The following is a 27531-nucleotide window of genomic DNA, read 5'->3' on the forward strand; positions in this document are numbered from 1 at the left end:
TTGGTTGACACAGGAGCGACAGTCAATATAATGCCGTACTCTATGCTACGACGTTTGGGACGTTCCAATGAAGATCTGATCAAGACCAACGTCACATTAAGCGATTTCAACGGCCAAGCGTCAGAAGCAAAGGGTGTTCTGAACGTGGAACTGACTGTAGGCCGAAAAACCATCCCTACATCGTTCTTCATCGTCGACAGCAAAAGCACTTATGCTGTCTTGCTAGGGAGAGATTGGATCCACGCTAACTGTTGCATTCCATCCACAATGCATCAGTGCATCATACAATGGGATGGAGATGAAGTGGAAGTTGTTCATGCAGATGACTCGATCGAGATTTCGCTAGCTGCCATGAACATTTGGGATGCAAACGACCAAGAGCCGCTCTCTGGAATTAATCTGGACGGCTGCGAGCGCATCGAAGCTTCAAAAAACGGGGTGAGGCTGGTCTTATCCACTGGCCTGACAGAGTAGCAAAATCCAAGTCTATGGACGTGCGTGACAAGGCCGATCCTAGCGATCGGCCCCAAAAAATAAAAAGCAAAGATCTTACCTCGAGATTGTCACGTAGTAGAGAACCAAAAAGTTGTAAACCCGCATTGAACGTTGCAATGAAAAAGGAGGCCGATTCTAGCAATCGGCCAAAATTATCCTCAACATCCCTTTTGCCTGTGTTCAGCATTGATCTAGCAAGCGATGGAAAGCTGGGGTATGGGTTCACATCCGCTGATGAGCTGGAAGAGATTGACATTGGTCCTGGGGATAAGCCACGACCAACATTTATCAGCAAAAAGTTGGATCCACATCTGAGGAGCCGGTTGAGAGCCTTGTTGAAAGAGTACCCAGATTGTTTTGCATGGGATTATACAGAGATGCCTAGGTTAGACAGGAGCATCATTGAGCATCGGCTCCCTCTGAAGAAAGGATTTCGGCCGTTCCAACAGCGAGCACGACAGATGAAGGCCAAAATCTTGGTGGAAGTCAAGAAGGAGATCCAGAAGATGCTGGACGCCGGGTTCATCAGGCCATGCAGGTACGCTGAATGGATTTCCAATGTCGTACATGTGGAGAAGAAGGATGGCCGATGGCGCGTCGCCATAGATTTTCAGAATCTTAATAGTGCCACTCCAAAGGATGAATATCCGATGCCAGTAGCAGAGACATTGATCAATGCAGCTGCTGGTCATAAAGTTTTAAGCTTCATGGATGGCAATGTCGGGTACAATCAAATCTTTATGGCTCCGAAGATATAAACAAGACTACATTCAGAGTTCCAGGCTCGGTGGGCTTGTTTGAATATGTAGTCATGACATTTGGACTGAAGAATGCCGGCGCAACATACCAACGAGCCATGAATTACATCTTTCATGATTTAATCGGCAAATTGGTGGAGATTTACATCGATGACGTGGTGGTGAAGTCTGTTTTGGTGGACGGACACTTGGAAGATTTGCGACACGTCCTGGACCGAACTAGGAAATTCGGACTAAGAATGAATCCAAAGAAGTGTGCCTTTGGTGTGACGGCCGGTCAGTTCCTGGGTTTCTTGGTTCATGAACGCGGAATTGAGATCGGCCTGAAAAGTCAGGAGGCAGTGCGAACGATGAAACCACCCACCACGAAGAAGGAGCTCCAGTGTCTCATCGGCAAAATCAATTTCGTCAGAAGATTCATCTCTAATCTGTCGGGACGAATTGAGCCGTTCATGGGATTGGTCAAAATCAAGTCTGATGAGGAGTTTCGCTGGGGGGCAGAGCAACAGCAAGCATTTGACGATATTAAGGAGTACTTGACGAAGCCACCTGTGTTGGTTCCACCACAGCAAGACAGACCCTTCTACATTTACTTATCAGTAGCTGGCACCTCCATCGCTTCGGTGGTGGTACAGGTTTATGATGGTCTGGAAAAAGTGGTTTTCTACCTCAGCAGAAGGATGTTGGATGCAGAAACGAGGTACCTTGAGATCGAGAAGTTGTGCCTCTGCCTGTTCTTCACCCGCACCAAGATTCAGCACATCTTGCTGAAGGCAGAAATCATCGTCATATGCAAATCGGATGTCATCAAGCATATGCTATCGGCTCCTGTGTTGAAAGGCCGACTCGGCAAATGGATGTTTGCTTTATCGGAATTTGATATCAGGTATCAGCCTGCGAAAGCAGTTAAAGGACAAGCGTTGGCCGATCTTATTGCTGAACAAATCAACACGGACGTTGCAGCACTATCTGTGCGTGCATGGACCATGTTCTTCGATGGATCGGTCTGTGAGGATGGGTGCGGCATCGGCGTGCTACTCGTGTCGCCTTGGGGGGCAACGTATTCCTTTTGCATTAGGATATCTACCCCTTGCACCAATAATGTTGCTGAGTATGAAGCGATGTGCAAGGGAATGGAGTTGCTATTGGACGGTGGGGCAGAGGCAGTTGAGATCTTCGGGGATTCCAAGTTGGTAATTTCTCAACTCACGGAGGAGTATAAGTGTGAGAGCGAGTTGCTCTTCCCATTATGGATGCAAGGCCGTGAGCTGATGGCACAGTTCAGGTATATCAACTTCCATTGGATCCCAATGTCGCAAAATACCGAGGCGAACGACCTCGCACAAACGGCGTCAGGATACAAGGACGTAGCCGATGGAGCCGATTTTCAAGTGCAGTTCATGGAACCCGATGATTGGAGAGCCGATATCTTCAATTACTTGAAAGATCCGGCTCGGGGGCACCTAAACGGATAAGATACAGGGCCATGAAGTACGTCCTGATCGGCGATGACATGTTCTACAGGACTTTGGAAGGGTTACTTCTCAAATGTTTGGGACCGGCCGAGTCTAATCGGCTCTTGCATGAGGTGCATGAAGGTGCCTGTGGAACTCACCAATCGGCTCATAAGATGAAGTGGCTGATCAGGCGATCGGGATTTTATTGGCCCACCATGCTTGAAGATTGTTTCAAATACTACAAAGGGTGTCAAGCATGTCAGAAGTTTGGGAGTATTCAGATGGTACCTGCATCAGCGATGAATCCCATCATCAAGTCGTGGCCGTTCCGAGGGTGGGGCATGGATATGATCGGCAAGATACATCCTCCTTCGAGCAAAGGCCATGTATGGGTTCTGGCCATTACAGATTTTTTACTAAATGGGTGGAGGCCGTCCCTATGAAGGCAGTGGCGTCATCAGATGTTATCGATTTCGTAAGGGAGCATGTCATCCACAGATTTGGTATTCCCCAGACTATCACGACCGATGGAGGTTCAGTCTTCGTTTCTAAGGAGTTTAGGAAGTTCTGCGAGGATATGGGAATCAAGCTGATCCGATCGTCTCCATATTATGCTCAAGCAAATGGACAGGCTGAAGCGTCCAACAAAAGTCTGATCAAGCTGATTAAAAGGAAGATTGACGAGCATCCTAGACGTTGGCACGAGGTATTGTCAGAAGCATTATGGGCTTATCGCATGTCGTGTCATGGAGCAATAAAAACCTCGCCATACCATCTGGTCTATGGACAAGAAGCTGTGTTGCCCTGGGAAATCAAGGCTGGTTCGAGAAGGATTACATTTCAAAATGATTTGACTACTGAGGAATATGCAGCCCTGATGAGCGACAACATTGAGGATGCAACGGAACTTAGACTTTGGTCACTTGAGAAAATCAAGGAAAATAAAGCCGAGGTGGCTCGCGCGTATAATAAGAAGGTGAAGCCAAAGGAGTTCCAGGTTGGTGATCTGGTATGGGAAGCTGTCTTGCCATTGGGGACTAAGGATAAAATGTATGGTAAATGGTCTCCAAATTGGCACGGCCCGTACAAAGTCGATCAAGTTTTGAAGGGTAATGCATACATGCTCGAGCAGTTGGATGGTGTGAAGTTCCCAGTGGCTGTCAATGGCCAGCATCTCAAGAAGTACTTCCCAAGCATGTGGGAAGATGGACAGTAAGATATGGAGGCCGACGCATGAAATCGGCCAGTAAAAAAATTTAATTTTTTTTTGGGAACAGCCGATGCACAACCATCGACTTCAGAATAAAAACAGCCGATGCACAGTCATCGACTTTAGAGGTACAAAGCATCATGGTCAGGTATCAAGTTATTGTCTGAATCTGAGGATTGTTTGCTTGAACCTGTCTAGTTGGTTATCAGATTGGCTTTATGGGCGTCTGATGGTAAAAAGCCGATACGATGCTATCGGCTCTTGGGGCGTTGACCACCTTTGACAATCGGAAGATGAAGAAGATATGAAATCGGATGATTGGAAGTTAAATTGGAAGAACATTTTCATTGATTCAAAGGGGGATTTTACAACGAAGAGCTAATTGCTCTCAAAAGGGATCATCTAAGTGCCTAATGCACTGCTACTAGCCCTATACTACTCCCTAATCTAAGGGCCGTCACTGCCCTCGTCGTCGCCGTCGTAACTGCCGTCGGCACTGCTACCGGCGGGCTCTTCGTCGCTGCTGATGAAGCCGCCAGTAGCGGCTTCATCTTCCTCGTCGTCGTCGTCGTCATCATCTGACCAGGCCCAGCCTCGGAGGCGCTTGGCCAGCGGGTACCCGGCGGAGGAGGAGTCTTCCTCCTCCGACTCCTCCGCCTCTTCTTCCTGCTCGTCGGAGGAGAGATCCGCCTCCCATGAGAGGAGGTCGTCCTCGCTCGCCGCTTCCAGCTCCCCGTCGACGAGGAACCGGAGGTCTTCTTCCCCGACGGTGAGGGGCTCGTCGTCCTCCGACTCGATGGCGAAGTCCCATTCTCTCGCGTCCCAATACTCGGGCGCGAGAGCCTCGTATATGGCCATCAGATTGACCTCTGGCTCCAGTTCACTCGAGGAAGAGGATTGGGAGGAGAGAGCCGATGAAGCGGAGGAGGAAGAGGAAGACATGGCTACAGAGGGAGGGGTTTTTTTGGCCGACGGCTAGTACAGAGCAAGAGGATGAAGAAGCGAACTGCTCGATGCGATTAAATAAAAGGATTATAGTGGAGATTTAATGCTTGAGCAGTTTTCGAGGACGCGGTGCCAAAACTGTCAATCGTGCAGCAGTCGAGAAGACAGGGTATCATGACGAAGGATACTGCGACGGTTCTGCTCTGCCACGACATGACCCTTCGAAGGAAAAACAGGGTGGTTTTGAAATTATCATTGCCAAAACCAGGGGGCATGTGTTATCACCAGATTTTGGCCAAATCAGGAGATGGGCCGTAATTGAGATGGGCTTGAAGGATATACACGTGGAGCGTCTCTGAAGCGGCCTTGTGCGAAGAGTTTGGGCTAGATTGCCTGTGTATCTGTAAATTATAGTAGATTGCATCTTAGTTTAGAATTAGAAGATAGAGTTTAACCCGCGCACGGTTAGGTGCACGCTCGAATTAGAAAGTCCCTTGGACTATAAATATGTACCTAGGGTTATTGAGAAAGGAGGACAATCACGTTCACAACAAACACAAACCAGGCGCATCGCCACCCCTTGTTTTGAGGGTTTCTTCCGGGTAAGCATCATGCTGCCTAGATCGCATCTTGCGATCTAGGCAGCGTACGTTTATTCGTTTATCTTGTGTTACTCGTGCTGAAGCGTTGTTGATGGCGAGTAACACTACTTATCATAGATGTTTTGGGGCTTGCATTGGTGCTTTTCTTACACATATCTGCTTAGCTATGCCGTCCCTCGATATCTAGCTGCCCTTATACCTATCTAGGTGTAAGGGCAGCACCTTGCTTGTTCATCGTTTAGTAGATCCAATCTGTTATAGTTGCTCCTTGTTCTTTCAAGGATTAGTTTAATATCCGTATGGTTAGGCCTTGCAAATGGGTTGAACGATCCGGTAGTGCGTAAGGTATAGTTTGCTAGCTCTAAGAGGGATTGTTCCGGGAATTAACTTAATGTTGGTTTTTAGGCCTCTTTTAGGGTTAGCTTTCTATCATCTTTCGTGTCTATTAGGCTCAGCTACGCGTAGGATGTTCCGATCATACGGTGAAAACCCTAAACTGTCGTGGATTGGTTTAACTTTGTGTTGATCAAGCAGGAGCCCCATGTCATCGTAAACCCAACGTGAATCATGGGGCGATCGGCTCTTTGAGCCGATCCACGAGGCAACTCTGGGGGCCGATCGGGCTCGTATTTAATGTTTACGTGTCTACCATGCGAGAGACTAATCGAAGCAATCCAACACCTTCCTGACCAGGTATAGGTCAGGTGGCACGCCCTTGCAACCGCCAGGACGTGTGCCGGAACATTGCGGGACGACGTCGAGGGACCAGGGCCCACCTAGCAGTCTTGGCAGCCTCCCGGCTCTTCGTGTTGCTTAACCACTGCTCGCCGGTGGGTTTTGGCAGGTAACACACACATGACTAAGTTTGAGGTCACCACCTAGTCTTCCATTGTGCCTTTGTTGAATCATTGGCCAATGCACCAGACATACCAAAACGAGGCCTCATATGTAGGATCACATGGCAGGCAGAGGGACTGTCCCCAAACTAAGTCTAGTGTGCCAGCATTACGGCACACATGACTAAGTTTGAGGGCAGCACCATGCCTGCCGTTGTGCCATAGTTGAATCATTGACCAATACAGAATTGAAGAAGCAGAAACATGCAAAGCAGGGAATCAGAGGCCTCATACAATGAGGACATAGTATGAGGAGATGTTTGAACAGAACCAATGACATGGTCATGTTAAGTCATGGAATAGGTTCTGATCAATCATCTCCTCATACTATGATACCAGGGTATAATCATTGGCCTAGTTCAATCAAGAAACAAGACAATTGGCACTTCAAATTGAGTACATTACCAGTGGTACTTAGGGTACATTACAAATTGTACTTAGGTCACATTACAAATTCTCATACAGTACGTCTACATCACATTCATCACTCCTTACAAGTAGTCCTGATCCTCTTGAGCTTGTCCTTGAATGCAAAATTCACTTGAAGCAGATCGTATATGTCATACTCTAGCTTTCTCTTCTCAGCCTCCAAAGCCTGTTTTTCTGCCTCCCATTCCCGTTTCTTAGCCCTCATCACTTGTGCTTGTGTTCGCTGCATGTTCTTGAGCATTGCAACTTCGTTCTTCAAGTCCTCCCACTCCTCTTGCGTCTGAACAAACTAGCGCGACTCAGCTCAACTTTTCGCTCAACAATGACAACATGGTAAACCCGAACACAAAAAACCCTTCCCCTCTATGCATGCACAGTAAGATTTGCCAGTTTCAGCAATCCAAAGGCCGGTGTAGGAAGGATCTACCGCAATCCGACACTATAGTAACAGATCTAAGCAAATCGACACCGTGAAATGCAAGAACTGGACAAGAACGGCAAGAAATAGGGACGAACACCTTGCAAATCGTCAATCCGACCGCTATCCTAACGGAAACCCTAGCAGATCTAATGTGCATGTCGTCCGAAATATCCGAGATACGCATGTTTGAACAGAACGAGTACGGAGGTGGAAAGGAGAGGTCCTTACCGCCATTCTTCCGGCCGAGGACGAGCTCGAGGTCGTGGGCGAAGACGAGATGCCGATGAGGATTGCGGAGCAGATTGCGGCCGATGTCGAGGTCCCGGTCGCCGACGTCTCCTCCTCTGGTAGCGGTGCTCCTCCCTGCGTCGGTGCGGCGGATTGGTCGCCGGGAGGGGAACCGCCGGGTGATGTGACAGTTTGGGGGTGGTGAGACTGCGGTCGCGAGTGAGAGGAAGGAGAGGGGAACGGTGAGGCTAATTATGGCGCGTGTTCCCGAAGGGACGAGGCGTCTCCGCCTCCCTTCCCCACGCGTGCAGCCTTCTGGCCGCAACGGGCCTGGCCCCGGAGAAACTGCCATTCCGGGCGTTCCTCCAGGGTCTGTCCCAGGGGTGCTTTGAGAACCGGTTCATGCGACAACGCGCCTCGGCCCAGGCATCCAAACGGGCCGAAATTTTCTGCCCCCATGCGAGCCAAGGGGTATGCAGGCTACCAAACGGGTCCTTACTGGTGCTCTTCAGTATCTCACTCTTACTCGTCCTGAAATTTTCTTTGCTGTCCCCCAAGCTTGTCTCTACATGCATGATCCGCCTGTTGGACATTATAATCATGTCAAACGCATTTTTCGCTATCTTAAAGGCACTCTTAACCATGATCTTCACATCAATCACTCCTCCCCCACCTCTTTGACAGCATACTATGATGTAGGCTGAGCTGGTTGTCTAGATACTCGTAGGTCCACATCCGGATTTTCTGTTTTTATTGGTAACAACTTGATTTCTTGGTCCTCTAAAAGATAGTTTACGGTCTCTCGCTCGTCTGTTGAGGCTGAATACCGTGTTGTGGCACATGCTGTTGCTGAGACGGTTTGGCTTCGTCAGTTATTGTCAGAACTTCGTCGTTCCATTGAGCAGGCTACTATTGTTTATTATGATAACATCTCGGCTATTTACATGTCTGGGAATCTTGTTCAACATCGGCGCACCAAGCATATCGAGATTGATATCCAATTTGTTCGCGAGAAGGTCGCCTTGGGGCAAGTTCGTGTTTTTCATGTTCCATCGACGGCTCAATTTGCATATATTTTCACCAAGAGGCTTGCTACCATTTACAGATATTCGATTCAGTCTCAACGTTGTTCAACCCCACGTTGATACTGCGGGGGGAGGGGGGGGGGGATGCTAGAGTACATCTTCGCTTATAGTTTTAATAGTTTAAATTGTAGTCCAAGTCTATCTCTTTTAGGCTTCTTGGAGTCCAAGCTTTGTATCCTATATAAACAGCCCATTGTGGCCACAATTAATACAGTTAATATTCCGCAATTCTACACTGCCCAGCCACCCCTCCTTCGGTGACGACGGCATCGACACGGTCAACTTGTCGGCGCCGCCCGTTGACGAAGCGGGTCACGACACGTACACGACGAGCACCGCCACATGCAGTTTCGTGGAGAACACCAGTTTCTGGAGCAACGCCGATGGCACAGCCTACGGGATGGCCCCGCACTCCCACCTGGCGGTCTACAAGTACAAGGTCTTCTCCATCATGGACATCATCCTAGGCTGGACGTTGTCGTCAAGGATGGCGTCGACGTGCTTCCCTTCTCCATCGACGCCTCCTCCGGCACGCAGTTCAACTACGACCCGATTGCAATCACCGCGTTCAAGGCCAAGAAGCACGCCATCCTCGTCAGCTGCGCCGCGGGAGACGTGGGTCTGGAGCCCGGCTCTGTCGGCAATGGCGTGCCCTGGAGGCTCACCGTCGCGGTCGGCACCATGGACCGCGCCATACGCACCACCGTCACGCTCGGCAGCAGCGACGAGTTCGACGGCGAGTCCACCGTCACGCTCGGCAGCAGCGACGAGTTCGACGGCGAGTCCACCCCGCTTCCGGTCGTGTACCCCGGCGCCCACGGCTTCGAGGCCAGCCATGACTGCAGCATTCTGCGCGACGCCGAGGTGGGCGGCAAGGTGGTGCTCTGCGAGAGCAGAGGCCTTAACGGACGCATCGAGGATGGCCAGACCGTGGCGGCTTACGGAGTAAAAAATAGAAAAAAAAACTGAATGTATCGTTCGCCGTGCGTCCGGCCCGGCAGTGCCCCACGATTCCTTTTCCCGTGATCATGTCATTGCTTGCTAGCCGGCAGATTGATTGACAACGCTGTTCATTGACGATTACGAGCAGGGAGCAGCTGCAGCAGATCAAGGCCCCAGTCGCGAGTTTCATCCATCAAGGTAAGACAAAAACTGCTGCGTTGATCTGGACATCCTAGTGAATTATTTTGTTAAACTCTTAGCTTGTGGAACAGGAGGAATCATCAATCATGAGAAGGATGAAGTGTCTAACTGGTGCTGAAAAGAAGAAGAAAAGAAAGAGACTAGATGCAGTAATTCAGTCTCAAAAGGGTGCCCTAGATAGATTTGTGGTGAAAGAGTCTCAAATAAATTTTGGAAATCAAACTGGCGATGAACGTGATGATGCTAATATTGATGATGCTAATATCGACGATGAATTTGATGATGCCAATACTAGTGATGAACACGATGATGCTAATATCGGCGATGAAGTTAATGATGCTTATACAGGTGTTGAAGGTAACGATGCTACTCTTCACGATGACACCAATAGCTCTTTTCATCATGATATATTTGATCCAAGATATTGGAATGGTCTTGATGCTAAAACAATAGATATTTTGGTGCAAAAGGGTACAATAAGAGACTCGTCTATTGAGCATGGTCCTAGAGACAAATTATCTAGAAGGTTTTCTGCATCTCCATATAATAGAGTTCTTCCAAATGGAGAAACATGTGACAGAGAATGGCTTGTATACAACAAAGATCTAAATATAGTTCTTTGTTTATGCTGCAAATTATTGAGAAAAGGGCTTGTGAGAGGATCATTACCAAATGAGGGTTTCACTGACTGGATACATCTTAGCATTAGACTTCAACAGCATGAAACTAGCAGAGAACATGTCACAAATATGAGTACATGGTATGACTTGCGTATGAGGTTGCAGAATAATCCAACAATTGATAAAGTTGCTCGGCAAGAACTTGAAAAGGAAAGGGAGCATTGGAGAAAAGTTTTATATAAGATTCTCTTGATTGTACAATTTCTTGGAGAACATAACATAGCATTTTGCGGCAGTAATAGCAAGTTGTACCAAGACATCAATGGAAGTTTCTTGGGACTGGTTCAAATGTTGGCTAAATTTGACCCGGTTATGAAAGAGCATGTTGACCGAATTACCAATGATAGAACTCGTGATCATTATCTTGGTCCTTCCATCCAGAATGAGTTGATAACTTTGTTAGCTACTGCAATCAGGTCTGAAATCATTGAAAAGGTAAAAAAGGTGAAGTACTTCTCAGTTATTCTTGATTGTACTCCTGTCTCCTGATGTAAGCCACCAAGAGCAGATGTCCTTGATAATAAGGTATGTTGATGTATCTTCTGGTTCAGTTTGCATTGAGGAATCTTTCTTAGGTTTTTATAGATGTCTATGATACCACTGGGCAAGGATTGTTTGATGTCTTACAAGATGAACTAAAGAAGCTTAAACTTGATATAAACAATGTGTGAGGAAAAGGATATGATAGTGGGTCAAATATGAAAGGAAAACATCAAGGGGTACAAAAGAAACTCTTGAATATAAATCCAAGAGCTTTTATTCAGCTTGTGGTTGTCATAGTCTGAATTTGATACTATGCGATATGGCAAATTCTTGTCGTAATGCAACTGATTTTTTTTTGGAATTATCCAGCGCATGTATATGACATTTGCTAATTCTACCAAGAGGTGGCAAATTCTTAAAGACAATACAACAGGATTGACTCTCAAGTCATTGCCAACTACTCGTTGGGAGAGTCGTGTTGAAAGTGTTAAGGCTATAAGGTTCCAAATGTTACATATAAGGGAGGCTTTGCTTCAAGTGGCTGAAACTGATAAGGAACCCTTGACAAGTAGTGTAACTAAATTATTGGCAGAAAATGAACTTGGTTACTTTGAGTTTATATTATCTATAGTCATCTGGTATCAAATATTATCATATATTAATGTGGTAAGCAAGCAACTACAATCAAAGGATATGCTTATTGATATTGCAATTGAGTCCATACATGGGCTGATGTCCTTCTTCAGTACGTACAGAGAAACTGGCTTTTCAAAGGCACTGGAAGATGCTAAAGAAATTGCAATGGAGATGGATATTAATCCAGGGTTTCGCACCAAGCGTAAAATTACAAGAAAAAGACAGTTTGATGAGGGCCCAGTTGATGCACCTATGGAATCACAATCTGAGGAGTCATTTAGGATCAATTATTTTTTGCGTATTGTTGATCAAGCTATTGCTTCACTTAAGACCAGATTTAAACAATACCAGGAGTATGATTTTTTTTTTGGATTCTTGTTCACTTCAGATAGGCTTGTCTCAAACTTGAGGCTGCACTTACACATGAAAAGGAAAAAAGAAAAGGAAAAGGAAAAGCACATGGATATTGATGGAGAAGAATTGTGGAGGGAATTAAGTTTTATCCAGGATTTACTTGAGAAATCTATGGGTCCTCTTGATATTCTGAATTTTTTGGAGAAACACCCCTTTTATCCATTTGCTAATATTGCATACAGAACCATTCCTGTTACTGTTGCATCTGCGGAAAGGAGCTTTTCTAAACTTAAGTTGTTGAAATCCTACATGCGTTCTACTATGATTCAAGAAAGACTCAGTGGATTAGCGACAATAGCACTTGTATAAAGATATAATCGAATATTTTATTTCAAGAAATACCATACGGATGCTTTTCGGTACAACATGAGGTTCGTTTATTAGTTTAGTGCTATATTTACTCTTTTACTTTTAGAATGAATACTTGGTATATTTTTGAGCATTGTACGGAATAGAAGTTATGAAATTAAGCAAATGTATGAATTTTTTTCCTAGTGATCAAGTTTGAACAAAAAAAAAGTGGCTCCATTTTGTAAGTCGAACCAGCGCCCCCAAATCCTGGAGATGGGGCTGTTTTTGAGGATATACCAGTAATACCTTACAAAAAAAATAAAAAAATCTAGTTTTCGGTGCCAATTTCGGTATCTTGTGCAGATAACTTACGCTCTCCACTCAAAAAAGGATAACTCACAACCACAAAATGTCTGTTTCGGTTTCGGTTTCTTCTGCGTCGAAGTCGTCGGCTGGGACTCCCGTGCGCCTTCTTCCACACGCTCTCACCCAGTTGGCCTGAACCGCGCAACCAGAGACCATCTCTCTTCTGTGATGCACTAGCTTGCGGTTTTCCTGTCTCTTGAGTGTGTTCTTGTGAGCTGGGATCAGTGAGAGCACGAATGGCTGAGTTTGTAATCAGGCCTCTGGTCTCCATGTTGATGGGGAAGGCGTCCAACTACCTCCTGAAGCAGTACAAGGTGATGGACGGCATGGAGGAGCAGCGTGAGATCCTGGAGCGCAAGCTTCTGGCCATCTTGGACATCATCGAAGATGCGGAGGAGAAAGGAGCTCACCGACCTGGAGTGACTGCTTGGCTCGAAGCGCTCAAGAAGGTGGCCTATGAGGCGAATGATGTCTTTGACGAGTTCAAGTACGAGGCGCTCCGGCGTGACGCCAAGGCGAAGGGGCACTACAGGAAGCTTGGCTTTGATATCGTAAGCCTCTTTCCTGCTCATAACCCCATTGTATTTCGGTACAGAATGGGCAAGAAGCTGTGTAGGATTGTGCACCTCATCGAGCTCCTTGTCGTAGAGATGAATGCCTTTGGATTCAGAAACCAGCTGCAAGCACCACCATCCAAGCAGTGGCGTATCACAGATTCTATAATCATGGACTCCGAGAAGGATATTGTCAGCAGGTCCAGAAATGAAGAGAAGAAGAAGATCGTGAATATATTGATTGATCGAGCTAGCGACAGAGATCTCACTGTCCTTCCCATTGTTGGAATGGGTGGGCTGGGCAAGACCACCTTTGCTCAGCTTCTCTACAATGACCCTGAAATCAAGGAGTATTTCCAGCTCCAGAGGTGGTGTTGTGTGTCAGATGATTTTGATGTTGCTAAGATTGCAAGCAGCATCTGTCAGACCAATGAGAACAATCGTGAAAAGGCATTGCAGGACCTTCAAAAGGAAGTAAGTGGGAAGAGATACCTTATTGTGTTGGATGATGTCTGGAATGAAGATGCTGATAAGTGGGAAAAACTCAAGACCTGCCTGAAGCACGGTGGCAAGGGGAGTGTAGTAGTGACGACCACCCGTAAAACAAAAGTGGCTCAAATTATGAAAACGTGTATTGATGATAGCCATAATCTCGGAGAGCTACATAAAGTATTTCTGAAGGAAATATTTGAGAATAGAGCATTCTGTTTGCAGAAGCCAAACGCTCCTGAGCTAAGCGACGTGGTTGAAAAGATTCTCAACAGATGTGGCGGCTCTCCTTTAGCTTCCAAAGCCTTCGGATCTCTGTTGAGCAACAAGACTAGCATGAAAGAATGGACAGATGTACTGACCAGAAGCAACACTAGCAATGAGAAGAGAGGAATTTTACCTATACTCAAGCTCAGCTACGATGACTTGCCACCACACATGAAACAATGCTTTGCTTTTTGTGCTGTATTTCCCAAAGATTATGAGATTGATGTGGAAATTTTAATCCAGCTATGGATGGCACATGATTTCATACAGCTGAAGGAAGGCGACAACCTTGAAAAGGCGGGCAGAGAAATTTTTTACGAGCTAACTTGGAGGTCATTCTTTCAAGATGTCAAGCGAAAACCTCAAAGTGACAATTGGCAGCTCCGTTCTAGTAGAACAGTATGCAACATACACGATCTTATGCATGACATTGCCTTATCTGTCATGGGAAAAGATTGTGTTACTATTGGTTATGGGACTAATAAGAAGGAGTTGTTGTCGGCAGGCCCTACTCGTCACCTGTTTGTATCATATAGTAATATCAGAGCTCTTTTAGATGATTATGTGAAGAAACATTCTCCAGCTCTCCAGACACTGTTATATACAGTTAATAAAAATTCCACTTTTTGCTCAGCACCACACATGTCGCTACGAGCACTGAAATATGAATTGAGAAAGTTTCCACTGACACCAAGGCACTTACTGCACCTGAGATATCTTGATCTCTCAAATAACTGGTATATGAAAGATCTTCCGAAGGAAATAAGCATACTGTATCATCTACAGACTCTTAACCTTTCTAATTGCAAGTGTCTTGTTCGACTTCCAAAGGATATGAAGTATATGACAAATCTCTGTCACCTCTATACTAATGGATGCAGGTCACTGGAGTGCATGCCTCCATACCTCGGGCAACTCACTTCTCTACAGACTCTAACATATTTTGTGGTGGGTTCTAGTTCTGGTTGTAGTACTATTGGGGAACTACAGGAGTTAAATATTGGCGGTGAATTAGTGCTATCTCGTCTTGAGCATGTAACTGAAGACCATGCCAAAGCATCCAGCCTTGGAAATAAAGAGAACCTAACACATTTATCTCTTCAATGGAGCGACGAGAACAGTGAGGAACTGGACCAGCAAAGGAATGTGCTTGATGCTCTCAAACCTCATGCTGGGCTTCAGTTTCTAAAAATACACTCCTACAGAGGTACTGGCTTTCCATCATGGGTGACAAGTCTTACTTCTCTGCAGCATCTGACCGAGCTCCACCTAGATGGTTGTACGATGTGTGAGGAATTTCTGCAATTTGGTCAAGTTAAGGCTCTCAAAGTCCTTGTTTTGAGAAATTTGAGCAAATTGAAAAGCTTATGCAGTCACGATTCATCTGCAGCATTTTCATCATTAAAAGACCTCACATTAGAAAATTTGGAAATTCTTGAGAGATGGGTGGCAATAGATGGAGAAGAGTTAACATTTCCTCTACTTGAGAATGTTAGAATTAAGAAATGCCCAAAGCTAACAACTCTGCCTGAAGCACCAAAACTCAAAGTTATGCAGCTAATAGAAGACAAGGTTCATCTATCCTCATCAGTATTTAGATCGAGGTGCATGTCTTACTTGTCTGATTTATTACTCGATATCATGGATACCGAAGCAACACCAGCACTAATGCTTGATCAAGATCATGAAGTGTGTATTTCGACAATGCAGCTGATTCATTGCAGCGTTTTGTTCTCCTCAAATCCATTGCAGCCAACAGTTGGGGTCTGGAAATGGTTTCATCAGCTTGTGGATTTGAAGATTATAGGTTGCCACATGCTCATCTGCTGGCCTGAAGAAGAGTTCCGAAGCTTGGTATCATTGAAGAAACTGTCAGTTGCTATTTGCAGCGAGCTAATAGGCCCCACCAAAGTGAAAGGAAACTGTACTCGAGGAAGGGATCAGCTGCTTTCAAATCTTAAAGAACTAGAAATAAGCAATTGTGAAAGCTTGACAGAACTTTTCGTTCTTCCCCCATCTCTCACTTGTATTACCATTTCGTTCTGTGATAGTCTTGAGTTCATACTGGGGCAGGATGATAGAGAGTTGGAGAGTCTACAACATTTTGATACAGCAGCGTCGTCGGAAAATTCCGATGACCTTACAACCACAAGTATGCCAGAGCAGTCAGCTTCACCTAGAATTAATCATTTTCCATGTCTCGTGTCTTTAGATATATTTCGCTGTCCGAAACTTCGTTTGGTGTCAGCGCAGTTGGATGCACTCCTACGTTTAAGTTTTATGGAATGCAGTGCTCTGGAGTCACTGGACTATTTGGGAGACCTACCATCACTTGAATCACTACTTCTTGCGAATTGCAAACATCTGACATCCTTACCAGGTAGTCTTGGAAATTACTCAGCCCTTCAGAAGCTCACTGTTAGATACTGCCCAGCTATAAATATGAAGCCAATATATGGACACCTCCAACACCGGCTCAATAGCCTTGAATACAAAGATATATCTCATGTTTGTTCAAGCGATCCTGACGAAGGTAACTTTAATTTTCATTTAGTTCATTTAGTTTCTTTTTTTTCCCTTGTCTATTCTGTTACAACTGTACAACTTATATATGTCTGCAGTTTGAAGTATTATCCAACTCCCAGTGTATTTTCACTTTTGGAAACACATTAGGTACATCTATCATTAACTCAAAGTTAAGAAGGTTGTCAATAGATTTTTCTCATGTCTTGAATAAGGACGTGAGGTTTTCTTTTTGATACATAGCTTTTTAACTTTGATTCAGTGAACTTAAATCACGCCTAAATCATCATTTACACTAGATATGTCCCATTTGCAGTGTTCCCGCACAACAAATATGCATATAGTTAAGCAGTACTATTAGAAGGTGAGATAAACTCTGTCAGTTGTATTGATGAGTCGAAAATCCCATGCTACATATATGTGGGTGTCCCCGTCTTATCCTATACCGCTACTTTTGCGTCAAGATCTGTGCAGCCACTTCTCTGTAATGCAAAGAGCCCCTTGAATATATGTCTCTGTTTAATGCATAAAACACCTCCGACCTGAAACAAATTTGACATGTGATTTGCAGTCATCTTTGGTTCTGGAACAAAGTTTCCAAGTTACTACAGAATGCATCTCGAACTGAAAAACTAGTACAGAATCACCCGAATAAATCTCGAACCGGAAACTTAGTACAGGATCACCAGAATACATCTCGAACCGGAAAATTAGAACAGTATCATCTCGAAACAGAAAATTAGTATATATATTAGGCACAATTAGTATGGTATTAGGCACAATTAGGAATACGCCCCGTTTTCAAATCCACCATGTTTCATCAATAGAACGTGGACCTCCATCGAAGATGGACAGGATGGTCTCCCGAAGTGTACATGTACATCTTGACTGCCTTAGTAGTGCGAAGATGGACAATGTGTAGGTTGGAAGTGTAAAACGCACCGGCACGAATCTTGAAACCCTGCAGATCGTTGGATAAGACTGGGACGCCCACGCCATTGTAGAATCACTGCGTTGTGATTGATGAGTGCCCAAGAGGGTTAAGTACATGGGGCGCACACTCAGGGACGCACACAGGCGTATGGTGGTGCGTTAGCTAGAGAATAGGGTAGTGGGTTAGACCTAATACGAGTGTCGTTCAACACCCCCCCACCCCCGCAGTCACAACTGGGCTACTGAGAACATTGAGACTGGATCTAAATTCTTCAAAAATCACCGTCGGAAGCCCCTTTGTAAAAATATCAGCAAACTGAGAGCTTGTAGGAACATGGAGGATCCGTGCTTCCCCAAGTGCCACCCTGTCCCGTACAAAATGGAGGTCGATTTCAATGTGTTTTGTTCGCTGATGCTGAATTGGGTTGCTGGACATGTAAGTTGAGAGAGCTGATCGCTCAGCTCCTCTGAAACTTGCTCTCTGCTACCTCACGTATCTTTCACAGAATACACACAGAGACAAGTGCTTTTGGTCTCGGCTGAATCGCACAGCCTCACCTTTTCTTCTCTTAATCTCTCAAATGAACTTGATGGATACACAGGCTTAAGTACACACACGCACGCACTGCTGGAGCACCACTTCTGCCACTAACCCATGCACGCACTAACTAAAGCCACTACTACCGGCCACTAACTTGACCATTCCAACGATGCACATGCATAGCTAACAACTTGCACGTCGGTAGCTAACAGACTAACTATATACCGAATCACTCGGCTGGTTTGTATGCAGCTCGATGTCTTCAGCACTGCGCGGTAGCTTCACGCCACCATCGGCATCACGCCCGTCCTTGCCGCTTCACACGGTCACATCTGGCATCGCACCATGCGCACATGCTTGAGCACTCTCGTCCGAGCCACACTACCTAACTACATGCAGAAACAAATTAAACATGCGGATACATGATCAAGATTAAACCCAACAATCTCCTCCTTAATCTTGATCCATCACTTGTGATGCAGCTTTAGAGAAGAGCTGGCTCATCCTCGATGAAGCCAAGCAGCGCCTTCTCCTCATTGTCCTTCTTCTTCTCTGGACACTCCCAGGCGAAGTGTCCAAGATTCTGGCAGCTGTAACACCGCAGCTTCCTCTTGTCACGTCCACGGTTCTTCTTCCTCGCACGTTCCATCCACTCCTCCTCCGTGAGGAGAAGGTGAGTCCCGCCATGCTGTCCACCCTCCTCGTCCTCCATGTCGAGCTCCTCCTCCACCGCCAAGAAACGGCCCGTCAGCTCCTCAACCGTCATGTTCTTGAGGTCGAGCAGCTGCTGAATGGAGTGCGCGAGCTGACGGAAACGCTTGGGCACGCAGCGCAAGAACTTCAACACGGCCTTGTGCTCGGTGACGCGATCTCCGAGGATCTCCAGGTCGTGCATGACGCCGGTGAGGCGCATGGCGAACTGCTCCACCTTCTCGCCATCCTTGAACCGAAGGTTCTCGAACTCGGAGCGGCGGGTCTGCGCCCTTGCTTCACGGACGCGCTCGGACCCCAACCTCAAAGTTTTGAGGGCATCCCAAGCCTCCTTGGCGGTGTCCTTGATGGCCAGCGAGCGCAACATCTCCGGCGGCACAGCGCCGAGGATGGTGCCCAAAGCCTCACGGTCGTCGTGGTAGTCGCCGACGCCGTGCTCGACCACCTCCCACCGGCCTTGTCCCTGCAGCCTCACTCGCATGACGAGCGCCCAGTCGGAGTAGTTCGTGCGGGTGAGCATGAGAGGCAGCGCCGCCACCATGGAGCTCTGCTGGATGACGCGCTCGACGACGCGGACCTCGCCACCGCTGCTGCTGCCGTCGGTGAGCTGCGCCCTTGGTGGAGTGCGCAGGTCCTTCTCCTCCGCCATCTTCTTCTCCAGCTCCGTCGCCTTGGCCTTCTCACTGGCAGCGTCGTCCGCCATCACCACAGGAACCAAGAGCAAAGGGCTCTGATACCAAATGAGAGAGCTGATCGCTCAGCTCCTCTGAAACTTGCTCTCTGCTACCTCACGTATCTTTCACAGAATACACACAGAGACAAGTGCTTTTGGTCTCGGCTGAATCGCACAGCCTCACCTTTTCTTCTTTTAATCTCTCAAATGAACTTGATGGATACACAGGCTTAAGTACACACACGCACGCACTGCTGGAGCACCACTTCTGCCACTAACCCATGCACGCACTAACTAAAGCCACTACTACCGGCCACTAACTTGACCATTCCAACGATGCACATGCATAGCTAACAACTTGCACGTCGGTAGCTAACAGACTAACTATATACCGAATCACTCGGCTGGTTTGTATGCAGCTCGATGTCTTCAGCACTGCGCGGTAGCTTCACGCCACCATCGGCATCACGCCCGTCCTTGCCGCTTCACACGGTCACATCTGGCATCGCACCATGCGCACATGCTTGAGCACTCTCGTCCGAGCCACACTACCTAACTACATGCAGAAACAAATTAAACATGCGGATACATGATCAAGATTAAACCCAACATAAGTGGCAGATATATTATCACATTAAACCACCGTTGCTTTGGAGGCGGGATGATGAAGCTCATTGAGAAGCTGACGGAGTCACACAGTTTCAGCAACACAATTGGCCACCGCTCTGTATTCCGCCTCGGCGCTCGAACGTGAAACGGTGTGTTGTCTCTTTGATGACCAAGACACCAAGTTACCGCCAACGAAGACGCAAAAACCGGAGGTGGATTTTCGTGTATCCGGGCAGCCCGCCCAATACCGGCATCAGAATATGCAATCAGTTCACCGGAGGAGCGGGCATGAAGTTGCAGTCCAAGGTGGGAGGTAGCTTTGACATAACGCAGGATCCGTTTAAGGAATTGAAGATGAGATTCCCGTGGATCATGCATGAAGAGACAAATCTGTTGAACTGCATAGGACAAATCCGGTCTTGTAAGTGTCAGGTACTGCAATGCACCGGCAAGACTTCTATACTCTGACGGATCTGAAATCGGTTTGCCATCTTGTCCAGAAAGCTTTGGTTTGGTATCCGCTGGGGTTGCAATGGGGTTGCAATTGATCATGTTGGCCTGGTCCAACATTTCAAGGGCGTACTGCTGCTGTGACAAGAACATACCATGTTCGCTGCGGTGAACATTGACACCCAAAAAATGGTGGACATCACCCAAGTTACTCATGGCAAACTCATTGTGGAGGGAGGCGATGATGTGGTGAAGAGCACTAGTGGTATTGGCGGTGAGAATTATGTCATCTACGTAGAGGAGTAGGTAGGTAGTGGTATGTGGAGTGCTCATGGTAAAAAGAGAGGAGTCACTTTTGGACGAAGTGAAGCCAAGAGAGTGTAAGTAGGTGGTGAAGCGGAGAAACCATGTACGTGGTGCTTGTTTGAGGCTATAGAGAGACATTTTGAGACGACACACATGAGTTGGGTGAGTAGAATCGGCAAAACCAGAAGGCTGTGTGCAATAAACAGTTTCAGCAAGTTCACCATGGAAAAAGCATTTTTCACATCAAGTTGATGAATGGGCCATGACTTGGATGTTGCAATGCTGAGAACAACCCGAATAGTGGCCGGTTTGACAACCGGACTAAAAGTTTCTCCATAGTCCACACCAGCTTGTTGAGTAAATCCACGAACAACCCATCTTGTTTTGTACCGTGCCAAGGAGCCATCAACATTCAGTTTGTGGCAAAAGATCCATTTTTTGGTTACAACGTTTACACCTGCAGGACAAGGCACTAAACACCACGTGTCATTCCGAATTAGATCATTATATTCATCTAACATAGCGTCGTGCAGTGTCTTTCAGTGTTGCACGGTAGTTGGAAGGGATGGGTGAGAGGGAAGTAGAAATGGATAGGTTGAATTGTTGTGTAGGCATAAAATACCCGGTGATCATTCGGTGTGCATTGGTGGGTGGACGCACTGCTATGGCTTTGGACGGGAGAGCGTGGTGAGGTGGCGAGGCAGGAGTGGTGGAGCGTGTGCTGGCAGGGTCCACAGGGGAGCAGAAACCGCGGTCGGGCGATGGAAACAAGGGGGATTCGGTGGGGCCAGTTTGGTTGGTGGTTGTCCGGATCGTGGGCGCGGCAGGCGAGGAGGAGGGCGGGGGACCAGGTGTGGGCGCGGCGGGCGAGGAAGATGCGCGGGGCAGGGGAAGCGTGGGTGGTGGGACCGGGCGAGGAGGTGACAGCTGGCGAAGTGGCCGGGGGCTGGTACGAGGTTGGTGGGATCTGCCGCGTCGGGTGCGCACCGGATCCGAGGGAGATCAGAGTGGCAGGCGAGGAATCGGCTGTGGCGGGCGAGTTTGGAGCGGCTGGTGTGTCTGGGGTGTATGGAAATTGTGTTTCGTCAAAAACAACGTGGCGGGATGTGATGACTTTGCGGCTGGTCAAATCGAAACAGCGATAACCCTTTTTCTCTCGAGGAAAATCGAGTAGGACACACCGTGTTGCACGAGGTGAGAGTTTGTGGTCGACGGTGGAAGACATGTTGGGGTAGCACAAACAACCAAAAACGCGAAGGTGGTCATATGTGGGTTGAGTGCCATAGAGGAGGAAGTAGGGCGTGACGTGTTGAATGGCACGGGATGGGCGAAGGGTGAGCAAGTGCGTGGCATGGTGGAGAGCTTCAACCCAAAAATGTGAGGGGAGCTTGGCCTGGAATAACATGGTGCGAATAACATTATTGGTTGTTCTAATCATGCGTTCAGCACGTCCGTTTTGTGCGGAAGTATAAGGGCAGGAGAAGCAGAGAAAGATGCCATGTGTGGAGAAAAACAGACGTAGGGTAGCGGTGAGAAACTCACCACCATTGTCACTTTGCATGCAGCGGATTGTGGTATGAAATTGGTTTTGGACAAAGGTGATGAAGCGTAATAATGTGTCACAAGTATCATATTTTGCACGAAGGGGAAACGACCAAGAATAATGTGAGTAATCATCTAAAATAATAAGGTAATATTTGTATCCAGAGTTGCTAATGATAGGCGAGGTCTACAAATCATAGTGAATCAAATCAAATGGCATAGTGGAACAAGAATGAGAAATAGAAAATGGTAGCTTGGTGTGTTTCCCTAATTGGCATGCATCACACAAGGTAGTTTTGTCCTTATTTGGAGTACAATGTGAAAGAAAATCTGAAGGAAAATGTGGCATGGTGGTGGAGCTAGGGTGGCCAAGGCGGCAGTGCCACAGGTCAGTGGTGATGGTGGAGCTGCTGACATAAGCATCCTAAATGGGCCTGCCGAAGATGGTACCCGAGGTTTACTGAAGGCCCATGGCCCGAAGATTACAAAGCCCGGAAACCCATTAAAGCATCGACTATGGAAAGTAGAGATAGATTAGGAATAGAGGGATTTGTAACTGTACGGGACAAACTCAGAGAGTCTCCCGATATTTGAAACTTGTACGACACGAAAACCTCGGCTCCGCCTCCTAAAAGGTTTCAGCCGAAAAGATGCTCGACTGCTAAAACTAGGGTTGTGTTGACAATGAAATCGATCCTTTATTTGTCTCTCGACTCCTCCTTATATAGGAGGCGGAGCCGAGGGTTTCGTGTCGTACAAGTTTCAAATATCTGAAACTTGATGTAGTCTGTGATGTTGACGTTGAGAAGGGGATGAGGGGCGCGTGGTGGGTAGGAGAAGTAGATCGGCCGGGCGCTGCCGGCAGTCATCACGGGAAGGGAGTCGGTGAACCCCTTGAAGTTTAGGGGATCTGCGTGTTGTGGGGTTGGTTGCGCTGTTGTTGGATTGGGGTTCGTGGGTCAGTGTCAATGGGGTTGATGAGAGGAGGTGAGGTTGCCGTGGCCGAGGAAGAACTTGTTCCGGCCATGGCCAGGGTTTCAGAGAGAGCTTGTGCTTTGATACCAAGAAGGTGAGATAAACTCTGTCAGTTGTATTGATGAGTGCCCAAGAGGGTTAAGTACATGGGGCGCACACTCAGGGACGCAGGCGTATGGTGGTGCGTTAGCTAGAGAATAGGGTAGTGGGTTAGGCCTAATACAAGTGTCGGTCAACACTATTGACGACATACTTTCTATAATTTGGTCACAGTATTTACCATGGGTGTATGTTTCTTGTGTCCACGATTCTGAAATATCATTTATTTGTATCATTCTGTAATTTTGACTTGGATGCCGTTAATTTTCCTAGAGATGCGCTGACATGGTTTTCATGTACAGGGCCGAAACTATGGGAACCAAAATCTTGGAAATATGTTATTCCTCGACGCCAGCGAGCTGGCTGCTTATCTTGAGTACTGATTGAGATACACATACCATGTAAGTTTGTGGAATGAATTACTGCATCTTGAATTCTACAAGTCTGATATACTGAGGTGTTGATTTTGGTACGTCCCATCTTTCTTGGGCTGATTGCGTGATTTCTTTACAGGAGAACGTAATTGATAATTTCCTTCTCCAAGAATCCTTCGGTGTTAGGTGTATTTGCTCTCCTTGATCGTAATTTTTCCTGAAGCCACTCGAAGACCTGAAGTTCTGACAAGAGAAATTCCAAGTTGCAAAACAACTGCAGAAGGTCATGCTGAATCCTGTTATTATGTGCAGAGCAAGCATATCCTTGATGAAATGTTATCTGACTGAGTACACTTGCAGTCGTGTGCAAAGCTTTGGGGCACCTCTGTTTTCATTTTTCTTGCGTGGCACTGGCCCGTTGTAGCTTGTGGTGTACAGTTGATGGTACTATGTTGTTTCACATCTCTTTTTATTTTCATAGCCTGTAGAGTAGAAAATGATTGGATGACGACTAGCGGAATATTGTGTGTGGCATATGCCGTGGTTGATTTGATTTGGATTGCTGGGGTGCGTGTTATTTGTAATTTTCACTACTCATAGCTAATGATATGCAATTATCTCCTAAGCATAAATTTTATCTTCTTCATATTTAGATTCTATACACGAATATCAAAGACTCATACACGAATATCCTCAAGACAAATAACTTAAATCTTGATACGTATGGATGATTACAAGATTAATCTCATCCAATCCCCATCCACCTCACATGCATGCCTACAGAGAATTACTCACACATGATGATGGAGAGTGAGCAGATGGTTGTTGGTTATAACGTTGGTGTCGATGATGGTGGAGAAGACCTCGAAATCCCCTCTCCGGCGTGGAGAGCAAGATCAATCTGACCCCCGAAACGAAGATCGTCGTGATGGAGGTGCTCTGTTTCGTGAAAAGCTCCGGGCTCCTAGCCAGGTAGGTTTTAGGGTATATAAGGGGATACACGAAAGGAGGTGGCGAGGCGATGCTCGAGGGACATAATAGCCCAGGTGACGCGCCCTGTGGAGGTGGGCGTGCCACTGGTGCTCTTTTGGGCTTCATGACCACTCTCGTGTGATTCCAAAGCTCTATACCCCTTATTTTGGTGAAAAACTTTCGTAACATTTTTCTCGATTTTAAGAGAAGACTTTTGCTAAAAACAGCGTTAGATTCAGCAGTTTGACTCATGTATGGTGAGATTCTGGAGCAAATCATCGAGCAAGGTACTTGCAAAAGTAGATACATTTCAGACATCAACATATCAGTCGTATCCTCCATACGAATCATGCTTAATCTTCGGTCACTTGTGTTTCGAGGTCATGTCTACACATGCTAGGCTAACCAAAGTAACCTTAGTGTTTATGTAGTGCAACATGTCTTACACCCACGGTATATGAACGTCGGCATTTTTAGCACCCGATCGTCACGGCCTGCTTCACACCGGTGAGCTGTCTTGGTGGTGCGCGCTATGGGAGAACAATAATGTTGGTATTTCATTGAGGGGTCATCTTATAATGCCACCGTCGTATATCAAATATAAGCTACATAAGATAAAATAATAACATCACATGAAATTAAATGGTGACATGATATGGACGTCCTCCCGCCTTGATCTCTGTCGTGCGCTCCGGTACGGCACCAAGGTCCACGGTGCCTCCTCATCGGTAGCCTTCAAACAATTCATAAACCTATCTCGACCATACCATATCATGTGCCCTCTCCAAAACGAAGTTATACACCTCTACTTTTATCGTTTGCAAGTTTTATGTGGCTGTTAGGGCTGTCGCGGAAGAACCATTCATTACCTACGAACTTCAGAACCACTAACTAATTGTCGATTTCAATCCCTTGTTGAGGGCCTCCCGTTGCAAATGCCACACCACTAAAGTAAGAGAGACTGACACCCCCTAGCCGCTTATATGGTACAAGCCATATGTCAAGTACGGAACCAATTGCGCGTAAGTGTACGTGTGAGTTCGGTCGGGGCCGCTTCAACAAACAATGCCATAATAATGAGCAAGTACACACGAGAGGGTAACAATTAAAGAATAAATGCCCACATAGATATCTATGTGTTCTAACCGTACAAATACATCTACGCATAGATTGCTCTAATACCACTGTAGGGTTCAGTTGCAGAAAACAAAGTTTTTCCTACGGCCCAAGATCTATTCTATGTAGATGGATGAAAAGTAATGAGGGGGTTCGGTGTTCATACCCTTGAAGACCAAAAGATTTACGTTCACGATGAATGTTGTCGATGAAGGTGTACGTCAACACCGATCTCAATATCGTGAAGACGTGCAAAAAATGAAGCGCTGCAAGTGTCGCCCCTCCGCAGTTTTACACACATACGGTGTATAGATGTCCCCCGGGCTCCGGTCCAGCGAAGCGGCGGAAGAAGAAGATCTGTACTGATATACCAACACCACGACGGCATGCATATGGTGTTGAGATCTCCTGAATGCACGTTCCTAACTTGGGAACATGCACGCGAGGGAGAGAGTGATGGCAAATGCCAAGGGGATGAATGAGGTAGAGCCCAAGGGGGATCTTTATATAGGGGGATGGGGAGAGGATGTGGGGCCAAGCCACCGCCCCTCCATGCGCTGCAGCCTCCCCCTAGGGTTAGGGTTTGGGCCGCCGGCCCACCCCTTCCCTTGGGGCTCGACCGCCTCCCTCTTGGGCTGCCCAATGGTGGCCCAATTAGGGCGGTGTCCCTATTTTATTTATTTATTTAGTATTTAATTCATATAATTAAATAATAAAACATATTATTAAGTCTCCAACGATTCATTGACCTTAGAAATTATTCCGATAGCTCTCCAGAACAATTCTGGTGTTCTCTCTGTTTTCTTTGACGACCCCGGATATATCTCAAAGCATCGTATACCCTTAAGTGTGCCACCCTACGGGTTTGGAAATATGAAGACACGATCGACACGAATCTGCGATCAATGGCCATCAGGGGTTCTAGAAAACCATAACGGTCCTTACGCCTTCCACGAATTTATCTTTATCGTTTGAACCCCAATGTCGAGTCCCATTCCCTTTGTTACACGATACCTAGTTTGTTTGAGACTTGATCTTTCGGTATTCGGCATACCTAGTTCGATCTCGTTGCCGACAAACATGTTCAACTCGTTCTCGTGGTATCATATCCCACTAGTAGGAAAAGGCTCGTTAGTGGTGCACCAAAAACACATTCTGTGGCGCACGGGCGGTGCGCCACAGAAACTTCGCCACAAAAATAAGATTTCTGTGGCGCACCGGCCCATGCGCCACAAAATTAAGGTTTCTGTGGCGCACCAGTGCTTCGGTGCGCCACAAAAACAGGTGCGCCACAGAATTATTGTTCAGTGCGCCACAGAATTTGCTCGTATTATACACGATTTTGTACCGCGTGCTATACACATACAAGTTATATACATCAATATACATATATTATACATATTATATACAGAAATATGCAGATATAATATAAATAGCATGTACATTTCACATATATAATATAGATATCATCATCACATTACTTAGAGCCCGATCGATATACATAAATAGTGGCAAGTGTCAAATGTTTTACATACAACTCTTAATTCATACAAATTTCACCATTTCGAGATACAAAGTGGTCTTCATCCGGTTCCTCTTTTGCTCCCTCCTCTCTACCCGCCAGGCTCACTTGCATCGGGGTCTTTATCCGGTTCTTCCTCTGATTAAAATGGAAGAAAGTGAGACCAAGTGAGACCAAGTTCGATGCACAAGAGAAATGGAATAAATGCCTCATACATTGTTGGTCAACACAAATATTAACATTCAGGGATGGCGTAAGTGAGACCAAGTCCGATGCATAAGAGATTGATATTTGTGCTATCTTACCAGGCTCACTTACGCCACCCCCAAGTGTACG

General features: G+C 46.5%; 1 protein-coding gene and 1 pseudogene across 1 annotated transcript; both read left to right on the top strand.

The window, feature by feature from the left end:
- Positions 1–7490: 7490 nt before the first annotated feature.
- LOC124647030 lies at positions 7491–12191 on the top strand (annotated as a pseudogene).
- Positions 12192–12614: 423 nt separating this feature from the next.
- LOC124708195 (putative disease resistance protein RGA1) lies at positions 12615–24119 on the top strand. Its single transcript, XM_047239881.1, has 3 exons — positions 12615–16382; positions 23514–23612; positions 23725–24119. Exons 1-2 carry the CDS (start codon positions 12776–12778, stop codon positions 23585–23587), a joined length of 3681 nt encoding a protein of 1226 aa, XP_047095837.1. The 5' UTR covers positions 12615–12775; the 3' UTR covers positions 23588–23612; positions 23725–24119.
- Positions 24120–27531: the final 3412 nt, after the last annotated feature.

Source organism: Lolium rigidum, chromosome 4, assembly GCF_022539505.1.
Source record: "Lolium rigidum isolate FL_2022 chromosome 4, APGP_CSIRO_Lrig_0.1, whole genome shotgun sequence".
Taxonomy (NCBI): Eukaryota; Viridiplantae; Streptophyta; class Magnoliopsida; order Poales; family Poaceae; genus Lolium; species Lolium rigidum.

Coding starts and splice junctions, on each gene's coding strand:
- LOC124708195 (XM_047239881.1), top strand. CDS start 12,776: ATGGCTGAGTTTGTAATCAGGCCTCTGGTCTCCATGTTGATGGGGAAG. Junction 16,383..23,513: donor TTCAAGCGATCCTGACGAAG/GTAACTTTAATT, acceptor TTTCATGTACAG/GGCCGAAACTATGGGAACCA.